This window comes from Ctenopharyngodon idella, chromosome 2 (assembly GCF_019924925.1).
Source record: "Ctenopharyngodon idella isolate HZGC_01 chromosome 2, HZGC01, whole genome shotgun sequence".
Taxonomy (NCBI): Eukaryota; Metazoa; Chordata; class Actinopteri; order Cypriniformes; family Xenocyprididae; genus Ctenopharyngodon; species Ctenopharyngodon idella.
The window spans coordinates 5,722,801-5,750,638 of NC_067221.1; the positions used below are offsets into that span (position 1 = coordinate 5,722,801).

At 37.4% G+C, this 27,838-nt stretch overlaps 1 protein-coding gene across 2 annotated transcripts in view; it reads right to left on the reverse strand.

Annotated features, from left to right (window-relative positions):
• Positions 1–27,838, reverse strand: part of tep1 (telomerase-associated protein 1) — a 43,190-nt gene that overhangs the window by 2,733 nt on the left and 12,619 nt on the right. For both annotated transcript variants that reach the window (XM_051869998.1, XM_051870005.1), the window contains exons 14-50: positions 27,626–27,778; positions 26,370–26,450; positions 26,155–26,276; positions 25,958–26,035; positions 24,204–24,350; positions 23,751–24,042; positions 22,173–22,294; positions 21,874–21,987; positions 21,675–21,792; positions 17,809–17,994; positions 17,500–17,684; positions 16,323–16,464; positions 15,587–15,766; positions 15,394–15,486; positions 14,253–14,385; positions 12,593–12,752; positions 12,376–12,509; positions 11,868–11,956; positions 11,659–11,773; positions 11,537–11,566; positions 11,181–11,388; positions 10,161–10,281; positions 9,928–10,052; positions 8,495–8,594; positions 8,254–8,409; positions 7,959–8,171; positions 7,813–7,869; positions 5,735–5,876; positions 5,075–5,305; positions 4,640–4,797; positions 4,436–4,543; positions 4,236–4,340; positions 4,020–4,149; positions 3,842–3,927; positions 2,406–2,541; positions 2,077–2,207; positions 1,841–1,962 (exon numbers count right to left, since the gene is read on the reverse strand). In XM_051869998.1, the coding sequence (XP_051725958.1) occupies positions 1,841–1,962; positions 2,077–2,207; positions 2,406–2,541; positions 3,842–3,927; positions 4,020–4,149; positions 4,236–4,340; positions 4,436–4,543; positions 4,640–4,797; positions 5,075–5,305; positions 5,735–5,876; positions 7,813–7,869; positions 7,959–8,171; positions 8,254–8,409; positions 8,495–8,594; positions 9,928–10,052; positions 10,161–10,281; positions 11,181–11,388; positions 11,537–11,566; positions 11,659–11,773; positions 11,868–11,956; positions 12,376–12,509; positions 12,593–12,752; positions 14,253–14,385; positions 15,394–15,486; positions 15,587–15,766; positions 16,323–16,464; positions 17,500–17,684; positions 17,809–17,994; positions 21,675–21,792; positions 21,874–21,987; positions 22,173–22,294; positions 23,751–24,042; positions 24,204–24,350; positions 25,958–26,035; positions 26,155–26,276; positions 26,370–26,450; positions 27,626–27,778 (5,003 nt within the window). The remainder of the gene's footprint in view (positions 1–1,840; positions 1,963–2,076; positions 2,208–2,405; positions 2,542–3,841; positions 3,928–4,019; positions 4,150–4,235; positions 4,341–4,435; positions 4,544–4,639; positions 4,798–5,074; positions 5,306–5,734; positions 5,877–7,812; positions 7,870–7,958; positions 8,172–8,253; positions 8,410–8,494; positions 8,595–9,927; positions 10,053–10,160; positions 10,282–11,180; positions 11,389–11,536; positions 11,567–11,658; positions 11,774–11,867; positions 11,957–12,375; positions 12,510–12,592; positions 12,753–14,252; positions 14,386–15,393; positions 15,487–15,586; positions 15,767–16,322; positions 16,465–17,499; positions 17,685–17,808; positions 17,995–21,674; positions 21,793–21,873; positions 21,988–22,172; positions 22,295–23,750; positions 24,043–24,203; positions 24,351–25,957; positions 26,036–26,154; positions 26,277–26,369; positions 26,451–27,625; positions 27,779–27,838) is intronic.

Sequence of the window (27,838 nt, forward strand, 5' to 3'; positions counted from 1 at the left end):
TCAAATGGTCCCGTGCTTATTTGTGTTCACACTCTGTCTGAAGACCGTTAAAGGCTTAAAGCATGATTTGCAGCGCTGAGCATTGTAGCCAATCGCGCTGCATCTGATCGAAAGCTATAGTGATTATTAAAGGGAGCGCGCTTTGCTCACTTTATTGTTTAATATAGGCTATTCACAATTTGAATAAAAGTTTTAGAATATTTTTCACGCTGCTACAAAGAGGACCAGTGGCCAGGTAAACATGAGTTTCAGAAGAGACAACCGCGTTTAAATGCGAGTGAATCTGCTAAAATATTTACTAGCTTTAAGCTTACAGTTAAATAGGCCTACTAAAACACTGTTGTATTGTTTTACTTGTGTCGTTTAATGCAATGTTTAATTAAATGCAGCGACATAGAATGCCTAATGTTGGTTTTATTGCTTGTGTTAGGCTACATGAGAAAATTATTTTTGTCTACTTCATGTAGGAGATTTAATGCGGGTGCGGGTCGGGTTGTGGTTTTTATGTCAAAGGGGTCGGGTCGGGTGCGGGCTAAAAATTTGTGTTTCTGTCGGATATCGGGTCGGGTGTGCTGTTAATAACTGCGGGTGTGGGTTTATCAAACAGGACCCGTGCAGGACTCTGCGACACAGCTCCTCAGCATGGATGTATCCAATGTTTAATGTTACTGTACTTTGGAATCACAGATTCTACGTCTTGGAAGTATGACCAAAATAAGAATTTTACAATAAGAAAGTAACAAATCTGCCACTTTTGTTCTGACCAACTGAGAAAATAAGCAATAAATCGCGCTGCCAATGGTGATTAAATCTAACGATCGCTTAGCTCGATCTCGTTACCTGTAGATTTCAATTTCTGTAGCCACTTCCCAGCCCAAAATCTTTTGCTTTTGACTACGGGTGAATCTCCAGTTGTCACTGATGATTGTCATTTGGACCTTTCTGGATTACAATCCGCCATCAAAATGATACGTTTAATTATTGCAGTTGCTTTGAGAAAAGGCTATAAATGATCAGCCACCTGCAGCATCCTCACATGCCATATAGCCTTCTAGCTGGGACTCCTTCTTTATGTTTACAGACGTTACGTAATGACGCAAATACGAACGGCTGCATGCTCAAATTTTCCCGCGGAAACCCACCAGTACCGCTCTTATTAGAAAACATTATTAAAAACTTACCGTTGTGAATCGGGCTAAGGTAAGGAGATAGTTTTGAACACTGGCTGGTTATGTACTTGCTCAAAAATTGATTTTGGATCATTTTTAACCAAAAAAAGTTACAGACTGCAGCTTTAAATAAATTAAAAACATAACTAAAATCAATCATTTTAAAGTTTTGTGAAATGTAGACAAATTTAGAACATTATAACAGTATTAAAAATGGATATTCATACTGAGATTTGAATTACATTTAACAATGTAAATTGTAATAAATATATCAGATTTTAAAGACTACCTTTTAGTGATCTAATCCAAAATCACAAAAAAAACAAAAAAAAAAATCACATACACAATATTATTATAACAAATGATATTATTATATTGAATATTATTATTTATGCTGCTGAATTCAAGAGCAAAATGCATTTTCAAGACTGACATGAAGATGAATTTATAATAAATATATATCATACAATGCAAAGAATCTTCAGTGGTCTTATTTTGACAAACCTTTTGTCAAATTGTTTAATTCTCCCCTCACCACCCCCTGGTAATTATTGGTTTTGCTTGAATCACATAAATGACATGTTCTTGGTTCAAAATGGCACATTTTTTCTTAAAATGCAACAAGTTTGAAAAACTGAAATATGAAAGTTAGGAGGGTTAAAAGTCAATACCCCACAATGCACTTCTTGGTGTCCCGCTCCAGTTTCCAGACTAATACAGAGCAGTCGCTGCAACCCACCGCTAGCTGATCGTCTGTCATACCAGTGACTGCAGTTAAGCCGCCATCACTGACCTTAGTGCAACACACACAAAGCCATTCATTCAGACATTTCCAACTGAAGGAAGGTAAAGAGCCCTCACACTATATTTTTACTAACTGATCAACAAATAATAAACTCATGATTACCTTCTTCCAGTAAACCACTGAATTCTGATGCCATATCTCCAATCTGCCCATGTCATAACCACACACCATGAGTTCATCAGTATCAAGGAAGCACACAGCTCGGACACCGCCTTTCTGGCGAGGAGCAGCTTCTGCGGATGATTGTATATAATTATTAATGCCAATCAAATATATATTTTTGGATGTGCAGCTGTAGTTTCATAAGAAATTGCAATGTTGTCACCGCTTTTCATATCAGTTTAGATTCTGCTTTTGTTCTCTAACAAAATGTTCTGAGGATTTGTGTGACAGTTTAGGTGAGTGAATTGGGAATGACCATCTTGCCGTACCCATTGCCGTGGTGACGCTCCATGACCTGAGGGAACGATCCTCAGAGACGGTGAGAAACTCCGGCACTCCGGCCTCTTTGCACACTAAAGCCTGGATTTCCGCACTGTGACCATGCAGAGTATTATGATGATGTACCTATGAAAACATAATTTTTGAGAATAAATTAGCAATGCACTGATATTAAAAATCTAGCCGATGCAAATAAGATGAGAGTTATTTTCATTTTATGGCCAATAACAACAAATGGCCAACCTTAAAGGATTAGTTCACTTTCAAATGAAAATTAGCCCAAGCTTTACTCAAGCCATCCTAGGTGTATATGACTTTCTTCTTTCTGATGAACACAATCAGAGAAATATTAATAAATATCCTGACACATCTGAGCTTTATAATGGCAGTGAACGAGATCAACGAGTATGAGCTGAAGAAAGTGTCTCCATCCACATCTATCATCATAAACATACTCCACACGGCTCTGGGGGGTTAATAAAGGCCTTCTGAAGAGAAACAATGCATTTGTGTAAAAAAAAAAAATCATATTTAACAAGTTATGAAATTAGTTATAAAATATCTAGCTTCCGCCAGACTGCCTTCCATATTCAACTTACGGAAAAAATGGAACTGGCGTCGCGTCAGTTAAGCTTTTTCCGTAAGTTGAATAGGGAAGGTGTAGGACGTAGCATAAGCTTTTTGAACTGCGAGAGTTTTACTCTTTTTTCGTAAGTTGAATACAGAAGGCGGTCTGGAGGAAGCTAGATATTTTACTTCATAACTTGTTAAATATGGATATTTTTTTTACACAGATGCATCGTTTCTCTTCAGAAGGCCTTTATTAACCCCCTGGAGCCGTGTGGAGTACGTTTATGATGGATGGATGTGGATGGAGACACTTTCTTCAGCTCATACTCGTTGATCCTGTTCACTGCCATTATAAAGCTCAGATGTGTCAGGATATTTATTAATATTTCTCAGATTGTGTTCATCAGAAAGAAGAAAGTCATATACACCTAGGATGGCTTGAGGGTGAGTAAAGCTTGGGCTAATTTTCATTTGAAAGTGAACTAATCCCTCAAAAATGTATACCATTTTATAAAAATAAAAAAACCCCACTAAACTAAAACCAGTTGTTTTAAACACAAGAAGTGAATTTAGGCATCACAACATTATATTATGAAAGTGGCTAAAGATTATATTTATAACAGTTATTTAACTATTAGTGTTTTTTTAAAGTGTTAAATTAGTGTTTTTATATGTAAAAATAGGGGAAATTGTTTTATAATTAAATATCCAGTATCAACTGATCAATAATATGGTATTGACATATTATGCATCTCTAGAATTAGTCTCTGGGAATTATTTAAAATACCCTCATTTTATTTAAATAAAATATAACTAAATTATTAATGAATAAGATACAAAAGTGAGAGTTTGTTACCTGCAGTGGATGCCAGAGTTTTACAGTTCCATCTTCTGATGCTGAAGCTACCAATAAGTCTTCTTGCTTTAAATTCTCTCCAAGATCTGTATGCAAAAAAACATCTGTGTAAGCAAGATACACTATTTAGAAATCAAGCTGCTGTTTATGTGTATATTTGTATATTTAATCACTGTACCTGGCTGAGAGACAACAGTGCAGTGATGGAGACGGGACTTGTGGGCCTGGATCCTGGTGACTTGTACACCTGATTCCCACTTCCAAACCATCAGCAGTCCATCTGTAGTGCCTGCCATGACAAGATCCTCCTATAGACATTAAAAAGTGCATAAATATCAACAGGTTCCCATTCTTTGTGACTGTGGTCCAAGGCTTTAAGGTACAACTGCTTTACCCAACAGCACAATGTGCTCAAAGATGAACTAGACAGGATCTCTCTGAGCAAACTTCCTGTCTGGATGTCCCACATCCGCAGCTTACAGTCATTGGAGCAGCTAAGCTGAGGTGTGAGAGAGGTTTTGCATTTGGTTACAGACACACAGAGTCAGATGTTATTGAAATGAACTAACTGCACTTTGTAAATGGCTTTCTTACCACAGCAGATGATGTCCAGGCACATCCTGTAATCCAGTCTCCATGGCAATGGGAAAAAGACTGGGAAAGAACTGGAGGGGAGGAGTTTACGTTCCATACCATCAAAGCCTATTGGAGGAGATTATGATAAAAATTGAGTGAGAGAGAGATATTGTGTGTTTTCTTCCATTCGTTCCAGTGATAGATGTGGAGTGGACTGAGTACCTGATCTTTCCCTCCTGACAGCAACTCTTTCCCAGTAGGACTGAAGGCAAGGCATGTGACCCCTCCATTGTGACCTCTCAGAATACACATCACCTTAGGGTTGATCCAGGGCTTAGAAGTCAATTCACTCTTCAACCACAGAGCAATAGTGAAGTCATCTAAAACAAAATTTTCAATAAAATAAAATGAAATAAAAGTTAAAGTTGTTTAAAAATTAATGAATTAATCCATTACAACATATATAATGCACAGTATGAAAATGGATATTCATTGAGATTTACTAAAGATTACATTTTACAGTGTTTTTTAAATTATGAGCGCTTTTAGATTATGGTAAAGACAATGCAAGTGCAAAAATAGGTTGAAGGAGTATGCAAATATTAAATATCCAATACGGACCACAATCAATCGACAAAACGTTTTGTGTACACTGACCAGATGCAGATGCCACACAAGTGGAGTTTTGAGCCAGGGCGAGAACAGCTCCCTTCTGAACGCCAAAAGATCCTATTGACACAAGGCTTTCAGGAATTTCTCCTTGCCTTTCCCAGACTCTGAGACGGTGGTCCATGGCCCCAGACAGCAGCAGCTCTGCCCCTTCTTCCTCCATCCACATGAGGCAGAGCATGGACACCTGCAGCTCCTCACTGGCCCAGACCTTCTCTCCTACAGCACAAGGCATTTTGGGATGGGTTCTACTACTGGTTACTCACAGTACTCTCCATTATTATTAAAGGTGCAGTAAGCGATTTCAGAGAAAACGCTGTTGATATTTGAAATCACCAAAACAAACACGCCCCTCTCAAAAGGATCACACCCCTATCTTGATAGCTCCGCCCTCAAATTCACAAATACGCTATGCAGCACAGATACCTCCCCCCATGAGCGGACACACCCCTTGCTGCGTGAAGTGTTTTGGCGCTCGGTCCGATTCACTTTCAACAGTGTTTCTCAGATATCACTTACTGCACCTTTAAGGATTGTTTTTTTGCACTTTATTCCGTTCATGTTTTTCTCAAGATTGAGAAGCAGTTGTGAATGTGAGTATTTCTGGATGAGCACGTTTGTAAATGCTGGATGCAAATGTTTATTTACCTGACTTCAAATTGAACATTTTAATACCATCTCCATGGTAACCCACAGCGGCGTACCCACTGGCCACAGCCACACACAGAGCATTAGCTTCATCTTCATTTCCCCGTCTGGTGTGCTTTTGCTGCTGCTGCAATACTGGTACCTGCAAATAATGATTAATTAATACCATCCTTATAGTCAAGCAGGTTTATATGTGAATATAAGCCTACATTAAATCTGTTCATCATATAAAGCATTGTGTCTCTTCAGAACATTTGGATTAAACCGCTCAATTCATATGAATTAGTTTTATGATCTCTTCGTGAACTTTGTAGCGTCAAAGTGGTAGTTGCGTAGACTGTCAAAGGAGGGACAGAAATTTCTCAGATTTCATCAAAAAGATCTTCATTTGGGTTCCGAAGATGAACTAAAGTCTTACAGTTTGGAACGACATGAGGGTGAGTAATTTTTGGGTGAACTATCCCTTTAACAGGCCTAAATATAATTTAAACATATTCAGGTATACAAGTTTACAAAAACCAACAGATATCACACATTGGGGCAGGTTTGGAGTCTGAACATCAAGTAGTTCAGGCTGAATTTATTTTTGAATTTAAAGGGTTCACCCAAAAATGAAAATTCTGCACTGTAGAAAGTAATACGTTCTATCTACTCCATAAAATTTTGGCAACAGATTACAAGCAATATTATTAATTAAATTCAACAAATAGAATTGAGTTAGAATTAATGAAATTAATTCCTTAAATGTCAACCATTTAAAACAAGTAAAATGTAAACAAAAACAGACAGACGTCAAAGATGAATTAAGAACTCTTTAATTTTTATTGTCAACACTGAAGATGATGATAACAAGTAGAATCACTGAAGGAAAGAGAAACACATGAATCAACAGAGCTTTAGATGTTGATGTTGATTTTATTGAAAATGGTTTGGTCGCCATTGTGGTGATCAGTGTTTCATTTAGTTAGGCAGTTTCACTCTTTGCTTTTTATGTCAGTTTGTAGTTTTTGCAATGGTGTTTGCAAATTTTACACATTTTAAATGGTTGACTTTTAAGGAATTAATTTGATTAATTCTAACTCAATTCTTATATGTTGAATTTAATTAATAATATTGCTTGTAATCTGTTGCCACAATTTTATTAAGTAGATAGAGCGTATTACTTTTTACAGTGTGTCATTAATTACTCACCTTCATGTCGTTCCACACCCGTAAGACCTTCGTTCATCTTCAGAACACAAATTAAGATATTTTTGATAAAATCCGATGGCTCCGTGAGGCCTGCATTGACAGCAAGACAATTAACACTTTCAATGCCCAGAAAGGTACTAAAAACGTACTTAATACAGTTCATGTGACTACAGTGATTCAATCTTAATGTTATGAAGCGATGAGAATACTTTGTGTGCCAAAAAAAAAAAATAGCGACTTTATTCAACAATATCTAGTGATGGGCGATTTCAAAACACTGCTTCATGAAGCTTTACGAATCTTTTGTTTCGAATCAGTGGTTCGGAGCGTGAAAGTCACATGATTTCAGTAAACAAGGCTTTGTTACGTCATAAGTGTTTCGAAATTTCAATGGTTCACGTGACTTTGGCAGTTTTATACGTGCTCCGAACCACTGATTCGAAACAAAAGATTCGTAAAGCTTCGAAGCTTCATGAAGCAGTGTTTTGAAATCGGCCATCACTAGATATTGTTGAATAAAGTCGTTATTTTGGGGTTTTTTTGGCACACAAAAAGTATTCTCGTCACTTCATAACATTAAGGTTGAACCACTGTAGTCACATGAAGTGTTTTAAATACATCTTTAGTAGCTTTCTGGGCATCTGAAAGTGTTAATTATCTTGCTGGCAATGGAGGGCTCACTGAGCCATCGGATTTCATCAAAAATATCTTCATTTGTGTTCTGAAGATGAACGAAGGTCTTACAGGTGTGGAACGACACGAGGGTGAGTAATAAATGACAGAAATTTCATTTTTGGTTGAATTAACCCTTTAATACCTATAAAAAGTAGTATAAGCAGTATTAATAGTATAACAAGTAGCAATTCTAATTTAAGAACATGACGTACCTTTTCCTCTCCCAGTACAGCGACAGATCGCCCAAGACCACCAGACCACACATTAACCTAGACAACAAAAAAAGGACTCAATACTGAGTGTTTTAGGATGCCTGTTAGACAACTGAAAATTAAGATTGTAAGATCATATTCCTCACCACACTGTCATGTCCAGCGCTCAGCAAAAGGTTTCCTCCCTGCAGGAAGTTTAGTGACTGCGTGGAGCCGCGGTGAGCATGATAACTGCCCACACAAGCAGCTGCTGTCACTGACCAGAGCCGCACTTCTCCTGACAGACAGCCGGAGCACAACATGGAGGAGCAGGGAGAGAAAGACAGACTCCGCACTGAACTCTGATGACCTAACAGAGTCTGAAAAAGTGAAAGTGTTTGGGGGGGACATTAAGTTTTAGTGTATCAGGCATAGTAGCATATCTTTGGAGTTGTTCCTCACCGTAACGTTTTTCTGTTCAAGCCAGTTCCACAAACGAACAGCTCCATCCCAGCAGCCCACTGCCAAGAGTTGGCCCTCGTGGTCAAAGTTCACGCAGTTCAGAGGGGAGGGGTTAATGAGAGAGGCCACCTCTGTGCTCTTCTGCGCTGACCACACCTGAGCCACATACATGATGAATATTTCAGAAGAGTACAACACCACACGTAGTTCGGATTTAAGATCATTTCTTTCTTAGTTTTACCTTCAAGATTAAGTCTAATGAGACAGTAGCAAAGAGTTTTCTGTCTGGACTGACATCACATCCTGTGATCTTGTTGGAGTGGGCATTCATGTGGGCAGTTCTTAAAGTGACAGAAAAATTTGCACAGGTTAGTAATCTTTGGTTAATTATTAGGGGTCAAGCGCATAGCTCTGAAACCCTTTTGTAATTGTTAAATTTTCCAAGGATCAGCATTCTCCCCTAAAAGTGATCGGTCAGACCAAACCGTAAGTCGTAGAGACTTGAAACTGTGAGGGATGGTAGTGCTCACACCGTCTACAATGTCACAAAGGCTCGCCTCAATTGGCCTGACAGGGGCACAACAGTGGACAAAAGTATGAAATGGCTCATAAGTCTTAAACTGTTAGGCCTAGGCTCAAGTGTCTTATATTGTTGGAATCCTTGGCTTGTCATTCGAAATTTTTGGGTATTTTGGATTTTTAAAAAAAGCTACTTTTGTGAACTAGTCCTAGGTTTTTGACCCAATCAGAACCAAACCAGTGCAGCTAATTCTCTGGAGTCTGATTGTCAATAATTATCAAAAAAAGTTGAAATTCCCATTCACGGTCCCTAAGGGGCGCCAAAACGTTCAAAGTGGGTGGAGCCACTTTTACTAAAACGGCTATAACTTGTGAATGCTATTAGATATTTTCACCAAACTCAGCACACCTATGTAAGAGCTCATTCTGTGGTCATGTGAAAAAGGGTGAGGCGTCTGGACACTTGGTGGCGCTATAACAGGAAATAAAACATGAAAATGGCTATAACTACTTCATCGTTAGTCCAATCGACTTGAAAATTGGTGTGCAGTGTCTTCGTCCAAGGGGCCACGACTGTATCATTGATGTATCTCAAAAAACATGTCCACCATCAGCCACTGAAGTTTGAGCAGCTATCGTAAGGTTAACAGAGGCCAATTGAAACAAAACTCGCTGGGCCTGTGAGAAATTCTAAAGAAATCGGCCACCAGCGGGCGCCTTTGCGTTTTTCACACGTGTAAAGGATTGTATATCACGTGATTTTTTGAAAACACGCCCTCGACATTCATACCACATGGTAGAACTCCTCATTCTGAACAACTTTGGCTCTAGGATCGTTGCTGTCCATCGAATCGCTCGTTAAATATTGGAGATTATTTCAAAAATCAACTTTGGTGAACTAGTCCTAGGTTTTGGGCTCAACCTCAATAACTGTTAAAAAGCTTTATAAATCATATATTTCCTATGGTAAATTGCCTGTATTGGCTGTAAATGGTCTTTTCCATCTATGATCGAGATGGTTACAGGCTTGCTAATTAAAACATAATAATGCATGTGCTTAAAGGCCTTAAAGCGCTTGAACCCTGATAACTGCTGCTCGCAGCTATTTTTTTTTTTTTTTGCTAAGTAAATTGTACATTGAAAAACATAAAATACCTGCAACCACTCGCAACATCCCACACCTCCACCTGCCCATCAAACGAGGTTGTTGCCAGAAGCTCCTCCCCAAGGAAGATACATCCAGAGATGCCATCAGCACTGCTCATCAATGACTTCACTTCCTGTTTGAAAAAAGTAATGAAAAAAGCCAATTGTGATGTCCACTGAATTATCCTAAAAATGCCAAAACTCCTAGTAGATGTACATTTGTTTACGTTTAGAACTGTTACCTGTCCAGTCTCTGTATGCAGAAAGTGAAGTGTTCCCTCTCCGGTTCCCACTGCCGCAAGTTTTCCATCAGGACTCACCACCACACAATTTGGCTCAGAGCGGAAGGTGGAAACCAGCTCACTGAGCAGAAAAAACAATATTAAAATGCATAGAAAAATTCTAGATAAACAACCTTGTCGCATAATGGTGTCCAGGAAGTCTGAAACCACATTATTACATTTTAGGATTTAAATTTTTTTTAAAGATGTATAAGTGTATGGTTTCTGCAAGTTTTATGGAGGTAAATTCAAGACTTTTTAAAGACCTTTTTAAGACCAAGTAAGGAAAATTTAAGGAATAAATTGAAGGGAACAAAATATGTTAATATGTTTCAAAGTAAATGTCTAAGGAGAAGCACAATGAATTGAAAATTCAACTTTTACTGCACCAAAGTGATGCTCTTCCTCAGTATTTTGCCTTGTTTTCCAGCGCAAATGACTAAAGATTCGTAAATCAAGATGAATTTACTGGAGATGCAAAATGACAAAATGTAAAGTCTAAGTAACTGATCAAAATTAAGTGACTTTATGATTAAAACAAGAGCAAATATTTGCCAATGTGCTGAGAAAAATCAACTTAATTCAAAAGGGAAGTTTTCATAAGTCATTGACAGATATTTGTTCTTGTTTCAAGCATAAACTCACTTAATTTTGTTCAATTTTACATTTACATCTCAAATAAATGTATCTGATTCAAAAGATGTTAAGAGATTTGTACTGAAAAACACTGAAGAAGATATACATCTTTTGCAATGTATGCAACATTTAATGCAATGATTGTATAAATTTAAGACTTTCTGCTCTGATTTAAGACATTTTTAAGGCCTTATTTTGTGTAAGGGCAAATTAAGACCTTTTTAAGACCCGCAGAAACCCAACTATGCTTTTATAGGTCAGCCAGCATTAATCTGAACTTATAACTGAATAGTTCAACTCGAAATATGACAATAATATGCTATTAATCTGACACAATATTAGTACCTGACTTCTTTTACAGCTGCATCTGTGAAGTTTAGGCATTTTACAGCATGCACCCCTCCATTTCTCGTCATGCTTTCAGCCCACAAATGTGCAGAGCTGTCACATGGTTCATTAAGAGCTGTTTGTACAAAGAGAGCAGGCCACTGGGAGAGGAGGAGGCTGTGGCGCTTCAGAAAACTGAGACAGTCTTCAAAATCCTTCAGGTTACCTGGACAAACACACATGAGTTTGGTATAGGTTTACTGCAAAAACTATAATTCGATTTAGATTATGAATACTTTTTAAGATTATGAGTCCTTTTTAATGTCAGTCTAGTTGGGTTTTCGTAAACATACAATAATATAAAAGTAAAATACCTGTTGATTTTTTGGTCCCATATTTTTGGGCTAAATGGATAAAAAGAAAAACAATATGAGAACCTGTGAACTAAGCAGAAAAAAAAGAAAAATGTAGTACAGCAAAACATCAGATGCTTTACCGAACAAACTGTAGGTCTCCAGAAGTTGGTGAAGAAGTCCAAGCCGCACATTAGCATAGAGGAAGTAGTAACTCGATAGAAGAAAACACAAAGGCTCCCACTGATTACTGCCCATCTGATCGGAGAAAGAGAACAGACATCTCTTATGAGTTTAGTAACCTCACATTGGTCACTGAAGCTGAAAGGTTAAAGAGTAATGGGACACTGACCAGGTGAGCAGGGAGATGAGACAGAATATCAGCGTCAGAGTGAAGAAACGTGTCCTTCCCCTGAGGATTTGACCGGACCCAAAGGTGAGCTGGGAAAAAGTTATATAGAAACAATTATATAAAAACAAAAACACTAGTGTTCAAGAGTCTGGGGTCGGTACGTTTTTGAAAGAAGTCTCGACTGCACTTACCAAAAATACAGTAAAACAATAATAATGTGAATTATTATTACAATTTATAAGAAGTGTTTTCTAATTTAATGTATTTTAAAATAGCTGCTTTTCCACTGTCCGGCCAAACCGTTCTCATTCAAACAGCGTTTATTTGAAAAAATAAATTTCCCTTAACAAAAAAAAGTCTTTACTATCACTTTTTATCAATTTAATGCATCCTTGGTGCATAAAAGTATTAATTTCTTTCAAAAAAATTAAATTAAATCTCACTGCTCCCAAACTGCAGTGTATAAAACACATAAAATGCACCACAATATGCCTGAATCTTGTTTTACCTGCAATTATCAGATGACTTCTGGTTCTACTCTCCTCAGTAGACAGGTACAGATGTTCAAAGGCTGACCTCACCTCCGGATGGGTCAAAGTCAGGAGATCATCTGACCCCTGACCGTGAGACTGTCCAATTAGACTGGCGGACCAATAATAATAAATAAATTCATTGTGGAAAAATAGAAGCTATTTCTTATGTCCATATATTTCACCGTGCTGTACCTGTGCAAGGTTCGTGCCAGCTGAGAGAATACTGCCATGGGAACACGGCTCTCTGGATGCCTCGCGATGTGGAGAATTTCCTGCCATGACACCAGCCCACCTCTGGAGTTTAAATCATTGCACATGTTCAATATAGTGTAGAGATCACTCTCACGCAGCCCTGTCGAAGAAACGGATTAGAGGTGAGAAATACTTATTTTCAATATATCTAAATAAAAGCGATCACTCATTCAGTTATTTAAATTAAAAAAGAAACATACAATTAAACTTCTAACAATATTACAATAAAAACTCTATGGCCTGGTTTCACAGACAGGGCTTAGATTAAGCCTTTAAGTAGCTTTTATAAAAGTGCCTTAGAATAAAACATTACTGGTGTGCATCTTGAGACAAAACAATCTTAAAATATGTTGCTTTCAGTTCAAACAGCTCAAACATGCATTTTAGTCCTTTAGTTTCCTAGGTGCAACCATTGACATTTTTTAATAAAACTGATACATATTCAAGTTTGGGCCACAGATCTTTGGAACAAAAAATAAGCAAAACAAGTACCATGGTATGACCCTGAATTTTTGAACATGGTAATATCATGCTTTCAACATATGCACCATGCAAAGACCATGATATATGAATCATTCAGTGTCATATTAATATTGTTTTTTGATACTAATCACTGTAGCATGATAACCGTTTTAAGAGAGAAGGGCTGGACAGTTTAATTTGAGCTTGTCCCCTGTAGAGACAACCTTAAAGAATTAACAAAACTTTGTAAAAACAGCATTATATTAATGGATTAGTTCACTTCAGAATTCAAATTTCCTGATAATTTACTCACCCCCATGTCGTCCAAGATGTTTATGTGTTTTCGACTAAAGAAAGAAAGGTTTTTGAGGAAAACATTCCAGGGTTTTTCTCCATATTGTGGACTACCAACGGGTTGAAGGTCCAAATGTCAGTTTCAGTGCAGCTTCAAAGGGCTCTACATGATCCCAGACGAGCAATTAGGGTCTTATCTAGAGAAACGATCGGTCATTTTCTAAAAAAATTAAAATTTATATACTTTTTAACCACAAATGCTCGTCTTGCACTGCTCTGCCACGCATTAAGTAATCACGTTGGAAAGGTCACGCGTGACGTAAGCGGAAGTACCGAGCAAGTGTTTACAAAGCGAACATGCAAAGACCAAGTCAAACAGCCTTTACAAAAAAAGGCAAAACAACGATGTCGGGCGATTTTGAAGTTTGGAGGAGAAAATGAGATTTTTTCGCCCTACTGCGATACTTCTGCCTACGTTACAAGTGACTTTTCCAATGTGATTACGTAATGTGTGGTGCATTGCAGAGCAGTGCAAGATGAGCATTCGTGTTTAAAAAGTACATACATTTTAATTTATTTTTTAGAAAATGATGATCGTTTCGCTAGATAAGACCCTTATTCCTCATCTGGGATCATGTAGAGCCCTTTGAAGCTGCACTGAAACTGCAATTTGAAACTTCAACCTGTTGAAGTCCACTATATGGAGAAAAATCCTGGAATATTTTCCTCAAAAACCTTCATTTCTTTTTGACTGAAGAAAGAAAGACATAAATAACTAATCCTTTAAAACAGTTCTTGCAGAAGTGAACTGCACAAGGTCAGGAATAAATACAAGGTCTTGTACCGTTGGAGCTGACGGCAAGAGTAGCTAATGCCCATCCCAGTCCTGCTCTGCAATATTCAGTCTCCAGCCTCAGCAGACTGTGCTGCACCAGCTCACCAAGGGACTGAGGAAGAGACTGGAGGCTGTCCTTCATCTAAAATGACAAATTTCATCATCAAAATCATGTTCAACTTTACATTTCTTAAAGGGATAGTTCACCCAAAACTGAAAACTATCCCATGATTTACTCACCCTCAAGCCATCCTAGGTGTATATGACTATCTTCTTTCAGTCAAACACAATCAGAGTTATATTAAAAAATATCCTGGCTCTTCCAAGCTTTATAATGGGAGTGAATGGAAACCAATTTTTTTTGAACCTCAAAATACTGCATCCATCCATCAAAAGTAATCCATGCGGCTCCAGGGGGTTAATAAAGGACTTCTAAAGCGAAGCGATGCGTTTTTGTAAGAAAAATATCCATATTTACAACTTTATAAACTATAATAACCAGCTTCCGGCAAACATCTGAAGCAACACATGAGATATTGACGAACATGGAAGCGCAGAGGATAGAGCAAAACAAAACACCAATCACGAATTAGAAGTCTAAAACAAGAATTATTGAATAAAAATGTCAGAAGATTTCGATATAAAAGAAGAGGAGCTTGAGTTTGTTGCACAGCCCTATTTGTTTGAAGCACGTGAGGCGTCTACTCTCACCTAAGCTTACGCTACTCCTACATCCGACCTACATCATAAGTCGAGTCGAAGCTCACTCTTCCGCCGTATGTCGACTTGCGACATAAGTTGGTTAATATAGTTTATAAAGTTTAAATATGGACATTATTCTTACAAAAACCTGTTACTTCAGAAGGCCTTTATTAACCCCCTGGAGCTGTGTTGATAATTTTTATGATGGATGGATGTGCTTTTTTGGGCTACAAAATTGTGAGTGCCATTTACTGCCATTATAAAGCTTGGAAGAGCCAGGATATTTTAATATAACTCTAATTGTGTTCATCTGAAAGAAGATATACACCTGGGATGGCTTGAGGGTGAGTAAATTATGGGATAATTTTCATTTTTGGGTGAACTATCCCTTTAAGCTAAATAACATTATGTGGATCACTATAAAATAAATGATTTAACAATTATTTACCTTCTCAAAGGAGGCATAATTCTTGAGCTCCTCACAGGCCAAATGGAGGTAGAGTGGACTTACAGAGCCTTTCTTCATCAGCAGTGTCTGAAGCTACAGGGGAACACAACAATGTATTCACTAGCTATGCAAAAGCAGGTCACAGTTTTCTCTTATAGTACTCCAACAGCAAGAAAGCGAAAGGGAAGTTCACCTGGTTATTGAAAGCAGAATCGCTCAGTTTCTTTCCAAACCCAACAAGCTGCTTCTGCACAATCTCCTTCTTGTCAGGTAAGGATAATTGCCCCAGTGGAAATGACACAGCACCTTTCCTTTTGCTAATAGTGTTTTGTAGGGATGATTCTGAAGTAACACTCAGGACCAAACAGACACCCTGAGAAGACAGTAACTGGTTAATGAGAAGGCTCCATAATGTTTAACTACACTTATTTAAAGGGTTAGTTCCGCCAAAATGAAAATTCTGTCATCATTTATTCACCCTCATGTTGTTCCAAACCCGTAAGACCTTCATTGATCTTCAGAACACAAACGAAGACCTTTTTCCCTCCACTGAAAGACTTTTCAATCTATTTGAAAGTTTATACACATATAAACACTGACTACACATCAAGCAAGCATGCTTGAGCTTCCGTTTACCATATCTGAGTGCTCTATGTGCGTTCGCTGATTAATGTTTATATGTCAGTAAAAGACTAAATTAAATATGTCATCATATAAAGCAATCGTGTTTCTTTTGAAGACTTGGAACTGCTCAGTTCATATAGATTTCTTTAATGATCTCTTTATGAAGAGTTTTGGGTGAACAGACTTTCAGTGGAAGGATGGAAATATCTTCACTTGTGTTTTGAAGATGAGCGAACGTCTTATAGGTTTGGAACAACATTTTTGGGTGAACTACCCCTTTAAGTGTACATGTTTGTCTGTCACACCTTAGGGATGTGCTGTGGTATCCATTCTGACACCCTTTGACCTCGACCGTCATGGATACGGTCCGCCCCATCAACAAGCAAGGCCAGTGGCTTCTCTTTGTTCAGGTCCTTCAAGTTCAAGTGGAACTCAGACAACAAGTCTCTGTAATGCAACAAGAGAATAATTGGGCTTGGAATAACAAGTTGGGCTACTTTAAAGGGTTAGTTCACCCAAAAATGAAAATTCTGTCATTTATTACTCACCCTCATGCCATTCCAGAACTGTAAGACCTTCGTTGATCTTCGGAACACAAATTAAGATATTTCTGTTTAAATCCGATGGCTCCGTGAGGCCTACATAGGGAGCAATGACATTTCCTCTCTCAAGATCCATAAAGGTACTAAAAACATATTTAAATCAGTTCATGTGAGTACAGTGGTTCAATATTAATATTATAAAGCGACGAGAATATTTTTGGTGCGCCAAAAAAAACAAAATAACGACTTATTTAGTGATGACCGATTTCAAAACACTGCTTCAGGAAGATTCGGAGCGTTATGAATCAGCGTGTCGAATCATGATTCGGATCGTGTGTCAAACCGCCAAACTGCTGAAATCACGTGACTTTGGCACTCCGAGCTGCGGATTCGACGCGCTGATTCATAATGCTCCGAAGCTTCCTGAAGCAGTGTTTTGAAATCGGCCATCACTAAATAATTCGTTATTTTGTTTTTTTTGGCGCACGCTTTATAATATTAATATTGAACCACTGTACTCACATGAACTGATTTAAATATGTTTTTAGTACCTTTATGGATCTTGAGAGAGGAAATGTCATTGCTCCCTATGTAGGCCTCACGGAGCCATCGGATTTAAACAAAAATATCTCAATTTGCGTTCCGAAGATGAACGAAGGTCTTACGGGTCTGGAACGACATGAGGGTGAGTAATAAATGACAGAATTTTCATTTTTGGGTGAACTAACCCTTTAACACTGTTGCCGACGGTCGTTTTTCATGTCCTCAGGTTGGAGCAACCCCAAATAACATGATATTTAGCCTCTGGAATGCAAATTTTACCAGGGGATCCCCCTGAAACGCGATTGGGCTAGTTTTGAGTAGCAATTGGGCGGGTTTTGTTGTGAAAACCTGGCAACCCTGCATATGACAACACATGTTACATCAGATCCTTCCTTACTTGTAAGATGTGTTTGAAGGCAACTCCACATCATCTTTTATTTTCCTCAGCCACTGAACAAGACAGCGAAGAAGCTGCTCAACACTGCAAGCTGATTGGCTAGCATCTGTGGAGTAGGATATGACATCACAAAGAGGCGCTTTCTTGTTTTTGACAGAGGTTTTGAGTGCCTGGGCCAGGGCAGCCTTAATAAAACAGAAGATACAGAGAGATATTCAGATGAACTTCAGTGTTCTCCTAGTAATTCATCATACATTGAGCATGAATACACGAAGATACAGATGGCTATTTGTACAAATGTACAGTTACCATGAACACAGTTTTGCCCTCTCCAGGCTTTCCCTCAACCATCAGAATTCCTCCTTTTTGCTGACATTCTTGAAGTTTTTCTGTTGCAATAGAAATAAGCTTTGCCCTGCCGTGAAACTGCCGCTGTTGGGAATCCTGATGGACTTCCTGTTCTTTAATCTCTGAGGTCAAATCTTCATCTGTCTCCTACAACAAAAAAAAGGAGAGAAAAAATCCTGAAAATCACTTCACTAATTAATAAATGTAAAAAAAGCACTGGGATGTATGGGGGCCCAATATGCAGTGCCGGTCCTCCCTATACGCAAACTACGCTAGTTGCGTAGGGCCCCCCTTGCGTTTTTAAAGATGAGTCGCTCTCAATATTGAGCTGTGAAAGAGACACTGTTCCCCAGGCGGCTTTCTGTGCTCGCAATCCGAAATAGAGCAAAACACGGACAAGAATAGGCTACTTTGGGCTTAGGGTGTGCGCTTAAGCAGACAAATACACACAAAAATATGTCAAAATGCCTGTCTTGGTGAGTTTTCACTTAAATGCAGTCGGTTATGTCTTAAGTGAACATTAACAGTTGGGAAGGTAACCGAATGCTTGTCAGTATATTAGATCTGTGCATTAGGTCTTAAAGTGACAGCAGCCTAATAAACCTGCTGCTGTCTCTGTCATTAATGTTAATCAAACAACAAAAGAAAATGAGAGATTCAGTCACTGAATAACTTTAATAAGAATCGATGTATATTTAACATGTATGGTGAAGACTATGCAGCGTTTTTTTTACATTTGATTACTTTATTCAATTTCTGTATAGTAGGCTATTATTATTAGTAGGCTAAATTATTTAATTTGTATATTTTTTCAGTTGTATTTGTCCTATTGTTTGTAATTTAATTTTTTATGGTATAACTGACTGTTGTTTGTTGACAGTGAAACTGCTCAGATTAACCCTCATGCACTGTTCAATTTCTGGCGACTGCCCGTATGGTCCGGGTCAAATTGACCCTAATTGGATTCAATACAATTCCCCAAAAATCACACTATGAAAAAAAAAAACATACAATCATGTTTAAATAATTAACTTTTAATATCAATACTTTTCACACATTACAAAGAATAAATATCTGAATTTATGATTTATAAAAATATTTTAACCACTATTTTTAAGACTGCCCCTCCCCCGACCTATAGGACATTTACCATTATACAGTTATACCAATAATATCTTAGTCTAAACCTAAACTAATCTTGACAAACTATACATCGTTTGAAAGCTTTCAGACTCTACTTTTTATATTTGGTGACTGATTTTCAAAAGAAATGACAGAGCAATAGATTAATAGCAATAGATTCTTCATTTGTGATACCGTGCCAAACTATAACACACGCTCTGATTCTTTCCATATGTTTTTTATATGTGTTTTAGGGATCGAATTCAAATAAAATATTAATATTACTGCACAAACTTCTTCTGAATAGGATGTCTAATTTATAAATTTTTTGAAAAGTATGGAAAAATATGGTTCAGATCACTCAAAAATGGAAAATCGATGGAAATTGAAGAGTCACCAGTGGAGTCTGGATGTCATCTAGTGAAAAAGTTTGGTATTGCGCACAAAAAAATCTTACTGAAAATCATTTTTTTGAGATATCAACCTAAAATTTGGCACAGAACTTGTTCAGATATTTAGCTTTGATATTCTTGAAGTTTTAGAGTTGAACATGTTTTTTAAAATATATATTTTATAGAAAATATATATTTTATATATTTTAAATTTTCATAAACAAACTTCTATAACTTTTTTAAACTTTACTTTTACAACTTTTTTTTACTTCTACAATAATGTGAAGTGTTCCCTTTAAAAAGATACCAAACTTAAGTCTTAAGTCAAACTTAAGCTCTGAAGTATTCAAGATTTTTAACAATTTAAGTTAGAAAAGTCATTTTCATATCTATGCTCAAAAAGTGGGATAGATAATTAACAGGTAAAACAACTTTATATTTCCACAAACTTTGAAAATAAAAAGCTGTTAAAGGATTAGTCCACTTTCAAATAAAAATTTCCTGATAATTTACTCACCCCCATGTCATCCAAGATGTCCATGTCCTTCTTTCTTCAGTCCAAAAGAAATTAAGTTTTTGATGAAAACATTCCAGGATTTTTCTCTTTATAGTGGACTTCAATGGCCTCCAAACGGTTGAAGGTAAAAATTACAGTTTCAGTGCAGCTTCAAAGGGCTTTAAACGATACCAGACGAGGAATAAGGGTCTTATCTAGCGAAACGATCGGTCATTTTCTAAAAAAAAAAATCAAAATGTATATGCTTTATAGGCACAAATGATCGCATCACAAGTGCTTCCACCAGAACGCAATTCCGTATTCTTCACAAAGCTTACGCTAAATGTCCTACGCCTTCCCTATTCAACTTACGGAAAAAACGGAACTGGCGCCACGTTCGTTACATAATACAGCGTAAGCTTTTTGAAGAATACGGAATCGCGTTCTGGTGGAAGCACTTGTGATGCGATCATTTGTGCCTATAAAGCATATACATTTTGATTTTTTTTTAGAAAATGACCGACCCTTATTCCTCGTCTGGTATCGTTTAAAGCCCTTTGAAGCTGCACTGAAACTGTAATTTTTAACTTCAACCGTTTGGAGACCATTGAAGTCCACTATAAAGAGAAAAATTCTGGAATGTTTTCATCAAAAACTCTTAATTTCTTTTGGACTGAAGAAAGAAGGACATGGACATCTTGGATGACATGGGGGTGAGTAAATTATCAGGAAATTTTTATTTGAAAGTGGACTAATCCTTTAAACTCAGTAGACACTGGCACTTCAGTACTAGAGTTGAGGAGTTCTGACATACAAAATAGAAGTGTTTTGTATTTTGGGTCTGTAGTTGATTATGAATGGATGTCTATATGGGTCAAATTGACCCACGAACTGTATGAACGTATTAAAATTCCTGTATGCACATTTTACAACACATCAGAGTGTTGAAACTTTGCATGCATGTTCATGACCCTAAATGAGAAAAAGTCACAAAATTTCAAGAAAAACAATGTAAGTTAGATAGTATTTCAGATAGATTGAAAAAAGAAATGATAGCTCATTTTTACCATATGTGGCTGACAAAATATTTTTTTTGTATTGAAATAAGTGAGGAAAACCTCCTTTTTTAGCTTCACAGGGTAGTAAAAAACTAAAATAAGAAAATATAACCAAGACATTTTATTATTTTGGGTCTGTACAGTTGCCTTAGAGCATTAAAATATGCGAGTCAAATTGAACCAAAATTTAGTGTGTATATGTCAAAACACATCAGCGTGTTGAAACATTGCATGCATGTTCATGACCGTAAATGAGGAAAAATTTCAAGAAAAAAAAAACATAGGTTAACTGATGTTTCCGACAACTCAAAAATCAAAACAGTACACAAGGGTTAAGGGGTTGGGGATCATTTTGGTGTTTTTATGAACGCACTGATATCAATTTGGTAAATTAAATATAATTTACCAAATTGATATTATAGAAATAATGACATGTGACTATGAAGTGATTAGTAATAACATATTTGCATTTTCTATTATCAAAGAAGGTGGGACCTAATCGAGACCTAAAGGCAATTCTATTCATTAGTAAATATTGTAGATAATCCCAATATGTAAATTGCAGAATATCCCAATCCCAATATTTATATAATATTTACAAGTAGAATATACTAAATATAGGTAAGTACTGAACTAAAATGAATATTATACTTTCAATCTAAGATTACATTTTTTTTAATGATCAAATTGCAGACCTTTATCCACATCATCCTTGTTCATTGTTTAATTGATTTATTTTATATTTATTCAGATACTGACCTCTACAAAGAGTTGCTGTACAGCTTCCCAGATATCCTCCAGTGCTGCCCGCCCGAAGTCCTCCAGGCCTTTCACATAGGGCTTTCCATCCACCACCCCACCCCATTCGCAGGGATAACTAAGAGAATATGAATCAGGGAACAACGAATAAATACGCCTTTCCTCACTGTGCATGGCGAAACAAGTGAACAGAACTCACTTTTCTGTCACTTTAAACTCGTTGTTGTGGATCCATGTTTTCAGGCTGTTCATTTTAGCTTCAGCTTCTTTGGATTCTGCCACAAAGTCTGTCCTCCATGCCACTGGCACTGAACTACACATACAAACACACAAAATGTAGATGACGTGACATACTGTAAAACACAGAGCCTCGGAAACATCAGCTTGTGTTGTTCACTATTTAATTTCATTAGGGCCTACATCAGAACTGACTGAGAACAGCCTGCTGTCTGACACTACAGAATTTGATCAGCTGACAAATGATCAATGAATGCATACCTGGTGAGATGGGGCGATCTGAAGTAGAAGAACATGCGACTTTGGGAAGAGTCTGGATACAGCGCTTGAAACTGTCGAATCTCCATTTCAGTAATGGATAACCCATCAGGCGCAGAGTTCAGCTGGCAGAGTGAAGCAAGAAAGCAATTCATGAAACTCCAGGACAAGGAGCCCAAGCCAGTATACAATGTCACGTTATATTGCTTTGGTGACATATTAGTAATTTAGAGATGAACCGATATTAAAATTCTGGTTGATACCGATAATGTTAAAGGTGATAATGTTATGTTAAATTCTATGCTATTTATGCTATTAAATTCTATACTATTTTATCAAAATAAATTCAAAATTAAAATTAAATATAAAAACCTAAAAGCATTTTAAAGCTACAAGTGGATGTAGGCATCACAGCATTATAATGTACAGTAACAAATTAAAAATTATTTTGAGATTTGCTAAACATTACATTTAACAGTGTTAGTAAATTATTTTGTTTTTAAAGATTAACTTTAAGTGAGCGTTAGATGATGGCAATTGGCGAAGGCAATCTAAATGTAAAAATAGGTGAAGTGAACATCGAATATCAATCGATACTGATCAATTAAAAAGAAATATCAGCCAATAACTTATATATAATGCTCTATAAAGCTCTTAAAGCTCGTGTCTGATCATAATCTATTTTTTTCCAGTGATATTCCTCTGACCTTTACTCTTTTGTAATGTCTCTCAGCCATCTCTCTTTCTACAGTCTTTCTTCAAATCTCCCTCTTACTCACTCACTCTCCCCCCATCATGAGTGGACACACCCCCTACTGCTGAATGTCTCACTCTCTCTCCTCCCCCATCACGAGTGGACACGCCTCCAAACTGCTGATTGGCCCACTCTCTCTCCTCCCCCATCATGAGTGGACACGCCCCCTACTGCTGAATGCCTCACTCTCTCTCCTCCCCCATCATGAGTGGACATGCACCCCCTACTGCTAATTGGCTCACTCTCTCCTCCCCCATCATGAGTGGACACGCCCCCTACTGCTGAATGTCTCACTCTCTCTCCTCCCCCATCACAAGTGGACACGCCCCCTACTGCTGATTGGCTCATTCTCTCTCCTCCCCCATCATGAGTGGACACACCCCCTACTGCTGAATGTCTCACTCTCTCTCCTCCCCCATCATGAGTGGCCACGCCCCCCCCACTGCTAATTGGCTCACTCTCTCCTCCCCCATTATGAGTGGACACACCCCCCTACTGCTGAACGTCTCACTCTCTCTCCTCCCCCATCACAAGTGGACACGCCCCCCCCCCCCCGCTAATTGGCTCATTCTCTCCTCCCCCATCATGAGTGGACACGCCCCCTACTGCTGAATGTCTCACTCTCTCCTCCCCCATCATGAGTGGACACGCCCCCTACTGCTGATTGGCTACAAGTGTGATGTGCTGCTCCACTTTCAACAGTGTTTCTCAGAGATCGCTTACTGCACTTTTACACTTGAAGTTGTGCTGCAAGAGTTTACGTGACTAACCACCTGTATCACACTTTTGATAAAAGCATCTATCAGATAAACAAATTAAATTATTACCCAGCTGTATTGAGGAAGTTCAGGTAGAGTAGGGCGGGGCGGCACCAAGCCATATCTCTCCCCCAGAATTCCCAGCAACAGCTGGCTGCGGCAGACCTCCGACAGACAGAGCTCCACAGCACGGTTAGACTCCTCCTCCGTAACGCCCCAGCGCAGCTCCACTTCCTGCAGGTAGAGATAGTGCGCCGCTGCCCGCCTTCTGAGCTCTGGAAACACACTACGCACAAGAACATCCCTCTCCGCATGCATGTCCCTGAACGTAGAAGAGATGAACACTCGCACACCTTTCCATCTATGAAGAGAGAGAAGATAATTGACAAAGACAAATTTTGTTTAGCATTTCATTTTCAATGTACTTATATGTAGTCTGAACCACAACCACCCAACTTAGACTTAAAGTGACTGACGTACATTTTGTTTAATATAAGTAATTTATGCATATTATGGTCATACCTTAACTTTGGTGTTGCTGGAAGTGGGATGACATCAGCAGCTCTCTCAGGTTCAGTTTTGCGCCCCTGTGGTGGAGGGATGTTATAGAGTCTGTCCATGTGCTCCACGTGCTGCAACATCCTTGAGGAGCCTCTCTCGGAGACAAACCTACGGTCAAAGAACAGATCTGCATGAACATCTGAAACAACTCTAGACGTTATATATCATAATAGATTTAAGAGTTGTAGAATGTTTAATGCAAAAAGTAAAATACGTTGTTTACAAAACAAACACAAGGAAGAATGTTTATAATTTCTATTTATATACAAACAGCTAAAATGCCAGATGGGGGCTTCTATAAACATTTTTGTGAACAAACATGATAGTTTTAAAGAACCCTGTGGTGTAAATCAAGTTTTTAATGTTGTTTATATGTCTATGTGGTGTTTTTAATATGCTTTTAGACAAACCATGTGCAAATTCATAAGTCAACACTGTTGCTGAGTATTTTTCTCCTTAAAACTGCAGTGAACCAAAGACAGTTTAAAAAACGCAGGTGTTCCTTACATCACAAACTACCTTGTAACCAATCCCGTCAACATGCGGACGGGTTTTAGTATATCATTAACTGTGTAGAGAGCGATACATAAAATGCTTTACCATTCTGATACATGGACTTGTTTTACGAGTCTGTATAATTTACTCTTCCACTTCTTCTGAATCAGTGTCTGGTTCAAACATATATGGCTGAATTAAACCAGTATTTCCACTTGACCCTGTGCAGCGTTTACTACAGTAAAGTTGACAGAGTGGATCTCTGAGCTCTTGCGAATGAGTGGAGGCGGGGCTAATTTGCATATTCATCGATCTGCGTATACTAAATGTAGCAATGGTGTAGAGTTACATTCAAGCTATTTTAAGTCATGAGGAAAATTTTTTCCACTGGAAAAAACATTTAAATATAATTTTGGTGATCAAAGATGAGTTTTAAGGGATAAAATTATTGACTACAGGGGGATTTTAAATGAATCATTGAAACGGAAACAGTGATTTTAACTGAACTTACCAACTCTAATCAGTTTTAAAATAATTATACACATTTTTTAGGAAACAAACAAAAAGCATATTAATATCATTGCAATATTCAAAAGTTCAAAAGTTTGGAGTCAAAGAAATGAACAATTATTCAGCAAGGATGCATTAAACTGATCAAAAGTGATAGTAAAGTAATTTCTAATGTTACAAAAGATTTCTATTTCAAAGAAATGCTGTTCTTTTCAACTTTCTATTCATCAAAGAATTCTGAAAAAATGTATCCACATAAAATTAAGCAGCACAGTTGTTTTTAACATGAAGACAAAAAAGACAAAGTAGTAGAAGAGAAAACGAAGAAGAATAAAACGAAGACGACAACAAAGAAGAAAAGACATAGAAGAAGAAGAAGACGAAAAAGAAAAGAAGCCTGCCATCACAGGAATAAATTAAATGAAAATAAATAAATTAATTAAAATTATTTTAAATTGTTTTGACTATTTTTTATTTTATTTAAAAATGCAGCCTTGGTGAACATAAAGACTTCTTTCAAAAACATTAAAAAAATCTTACCAACCCCAAACTTTTGAACAGTAGTGTATATTGTGAAAATTTGGTAGATCCTATGCTAGCTCTTACCGACAATTACATGTTTTTGTTTCTTTGAAAAGAAAATCATCTTAATCTTTTCACAAGAGAGAATATACATTAAGAACAACACAGGAATCAGCTAAAGATCTCACTTCAGGATCTGCTCGCTGAACCCACAGAGTTGTACAGTGTTGGATTCCAGTTCGTATTTCACATTATCTTGTGAAAGCCTGTTAAAAACAAACAATATAAGATTTATTTGCAACTACGACAAATTTTGCGACATGTTTGTTGCAAACAGCAGATGCTTTAAGAAAAATTTTTTTAGAATAAGTTTCACAAAACGTACCATTTTCCGAGCAGCACCTCTATCACAACAGCATCAGGGTTGGTATCTTGCCGATAGTTATTGATAACCGCCATCAAAGCAGTGTTGGTGTAGCCATTTTCAAGCACAACTATACGATCCAGCTGTGGGGAGAGAGGTTTTAAAAGACAGGCCGTTTATTTTAACCAATTTTTTTAATGTACCCTGGTATAACCACAAATTCAAAGGGCTCACACCTTTATCTTCTCTTCAGTCATCCTAGTAAACAATGTAGAGAAATTAATGAATTCAGAATCTGCGTTGCACTCACTCATATCCTAAGAGAGAGAGGGATAGAGAGACAGAAAGGATGAAAATGTGTGACACCATCCAAAAATGTCATTATATCTTAATGTTTTTATACAATATTGGATATTTAAAGGATTAGTTCACTTTCAAATGAAAATTAGCCCAAGCTTTACTCACCCTTAAACCATCCTAGGTGTATATGACTTTCTTCTTTCTGATGAACACAATTGGAGAAATATTAATAAATATCCTGATGCATCCAAGCTTTATAATGGCAGTGAACGGGATCAATGAGTATGAGCTGAAGAAAGTGTCTCCATCCACATCCATCCATCATAAACATACTCCACACGGCTCCGGGGGGTTAATAAAGGCCTTCTGAAGCGAAGCGATGTGTTTGTGTAAAAAATATCCATATTTAACAAGTTATGAAGTAAAATATCTAGCTTCCGCCAGACCGCCTTCTGTATTCAAGGTATGATGAAAGTGTAAACTGGCGTCACGTCAGATAAGGTTTTTCCGTAAGTTGAGCGAGGAGGTGTAGGACGTAGCGTAAGCTTTTTGAACTGCGAGAGTTTTACATTTTCTCTGTAAGCTGAATACAGAAGGCGGTCTGGCGGAAGATAGATATTTTACTTCATAACTTGTTAAATATGGATTTTTTTTTTTTACACAAACGCATCGCTTCACTTCAGAAGGTCTTTATTAACCCCCTGGAGCCGTGTGGAGTATGTTTATGATGGATGGATGTGGATGGAGACACCTTCTTCAGCTCATACTTGTTGGTATCGCTCACTGCCATTATAAAGCTCAGATGCGTCAGGATATTTATTAATATTTCTCCGATTGTGTTCATCAGAAAAAAGAAAGTCATATACACATAGGATGGCTTGAGAGTGAGTAAAGCTTGGGCTAATTTTCATTTGAAAGTGAACTAATCCTTTAATTATGCATGCTTATATCCACTGTTTTTACATTTAAAATAAAACACTAATAATTTAATAACAGTGTAAAAAGTAATCTTTAGCAAATCTCAAATTGAATATTCATTTTTCATATTGTACATTATAATGTTGTGATGCCTAACTTCACTTGTAGGATTCAAAATAACTGATTTTATTTTTTAGTGTTTTATTTTTATTTATATTTTATTTATAGCAGAAGTCTGTTTGATTCTAAAAGGTATATACAGTGAAATTCTTACCTTCGCTTGCTTCATTGCTTGTCTCACATTATCCAGAAGGACGTCAGACTTGAACTTGAACTCCTGGAAGTCTTGGTGTCTATGAAATATGACTTGGGAATCTTCGCTGCAGTAGTTAATCATCATGCATAAAAGCAGCGCAACTTCCTGTACCTACAGAAGCAAAAGAAAAGTACTTTACAATATGTTTCATTTTGACTAGATCATTTATAC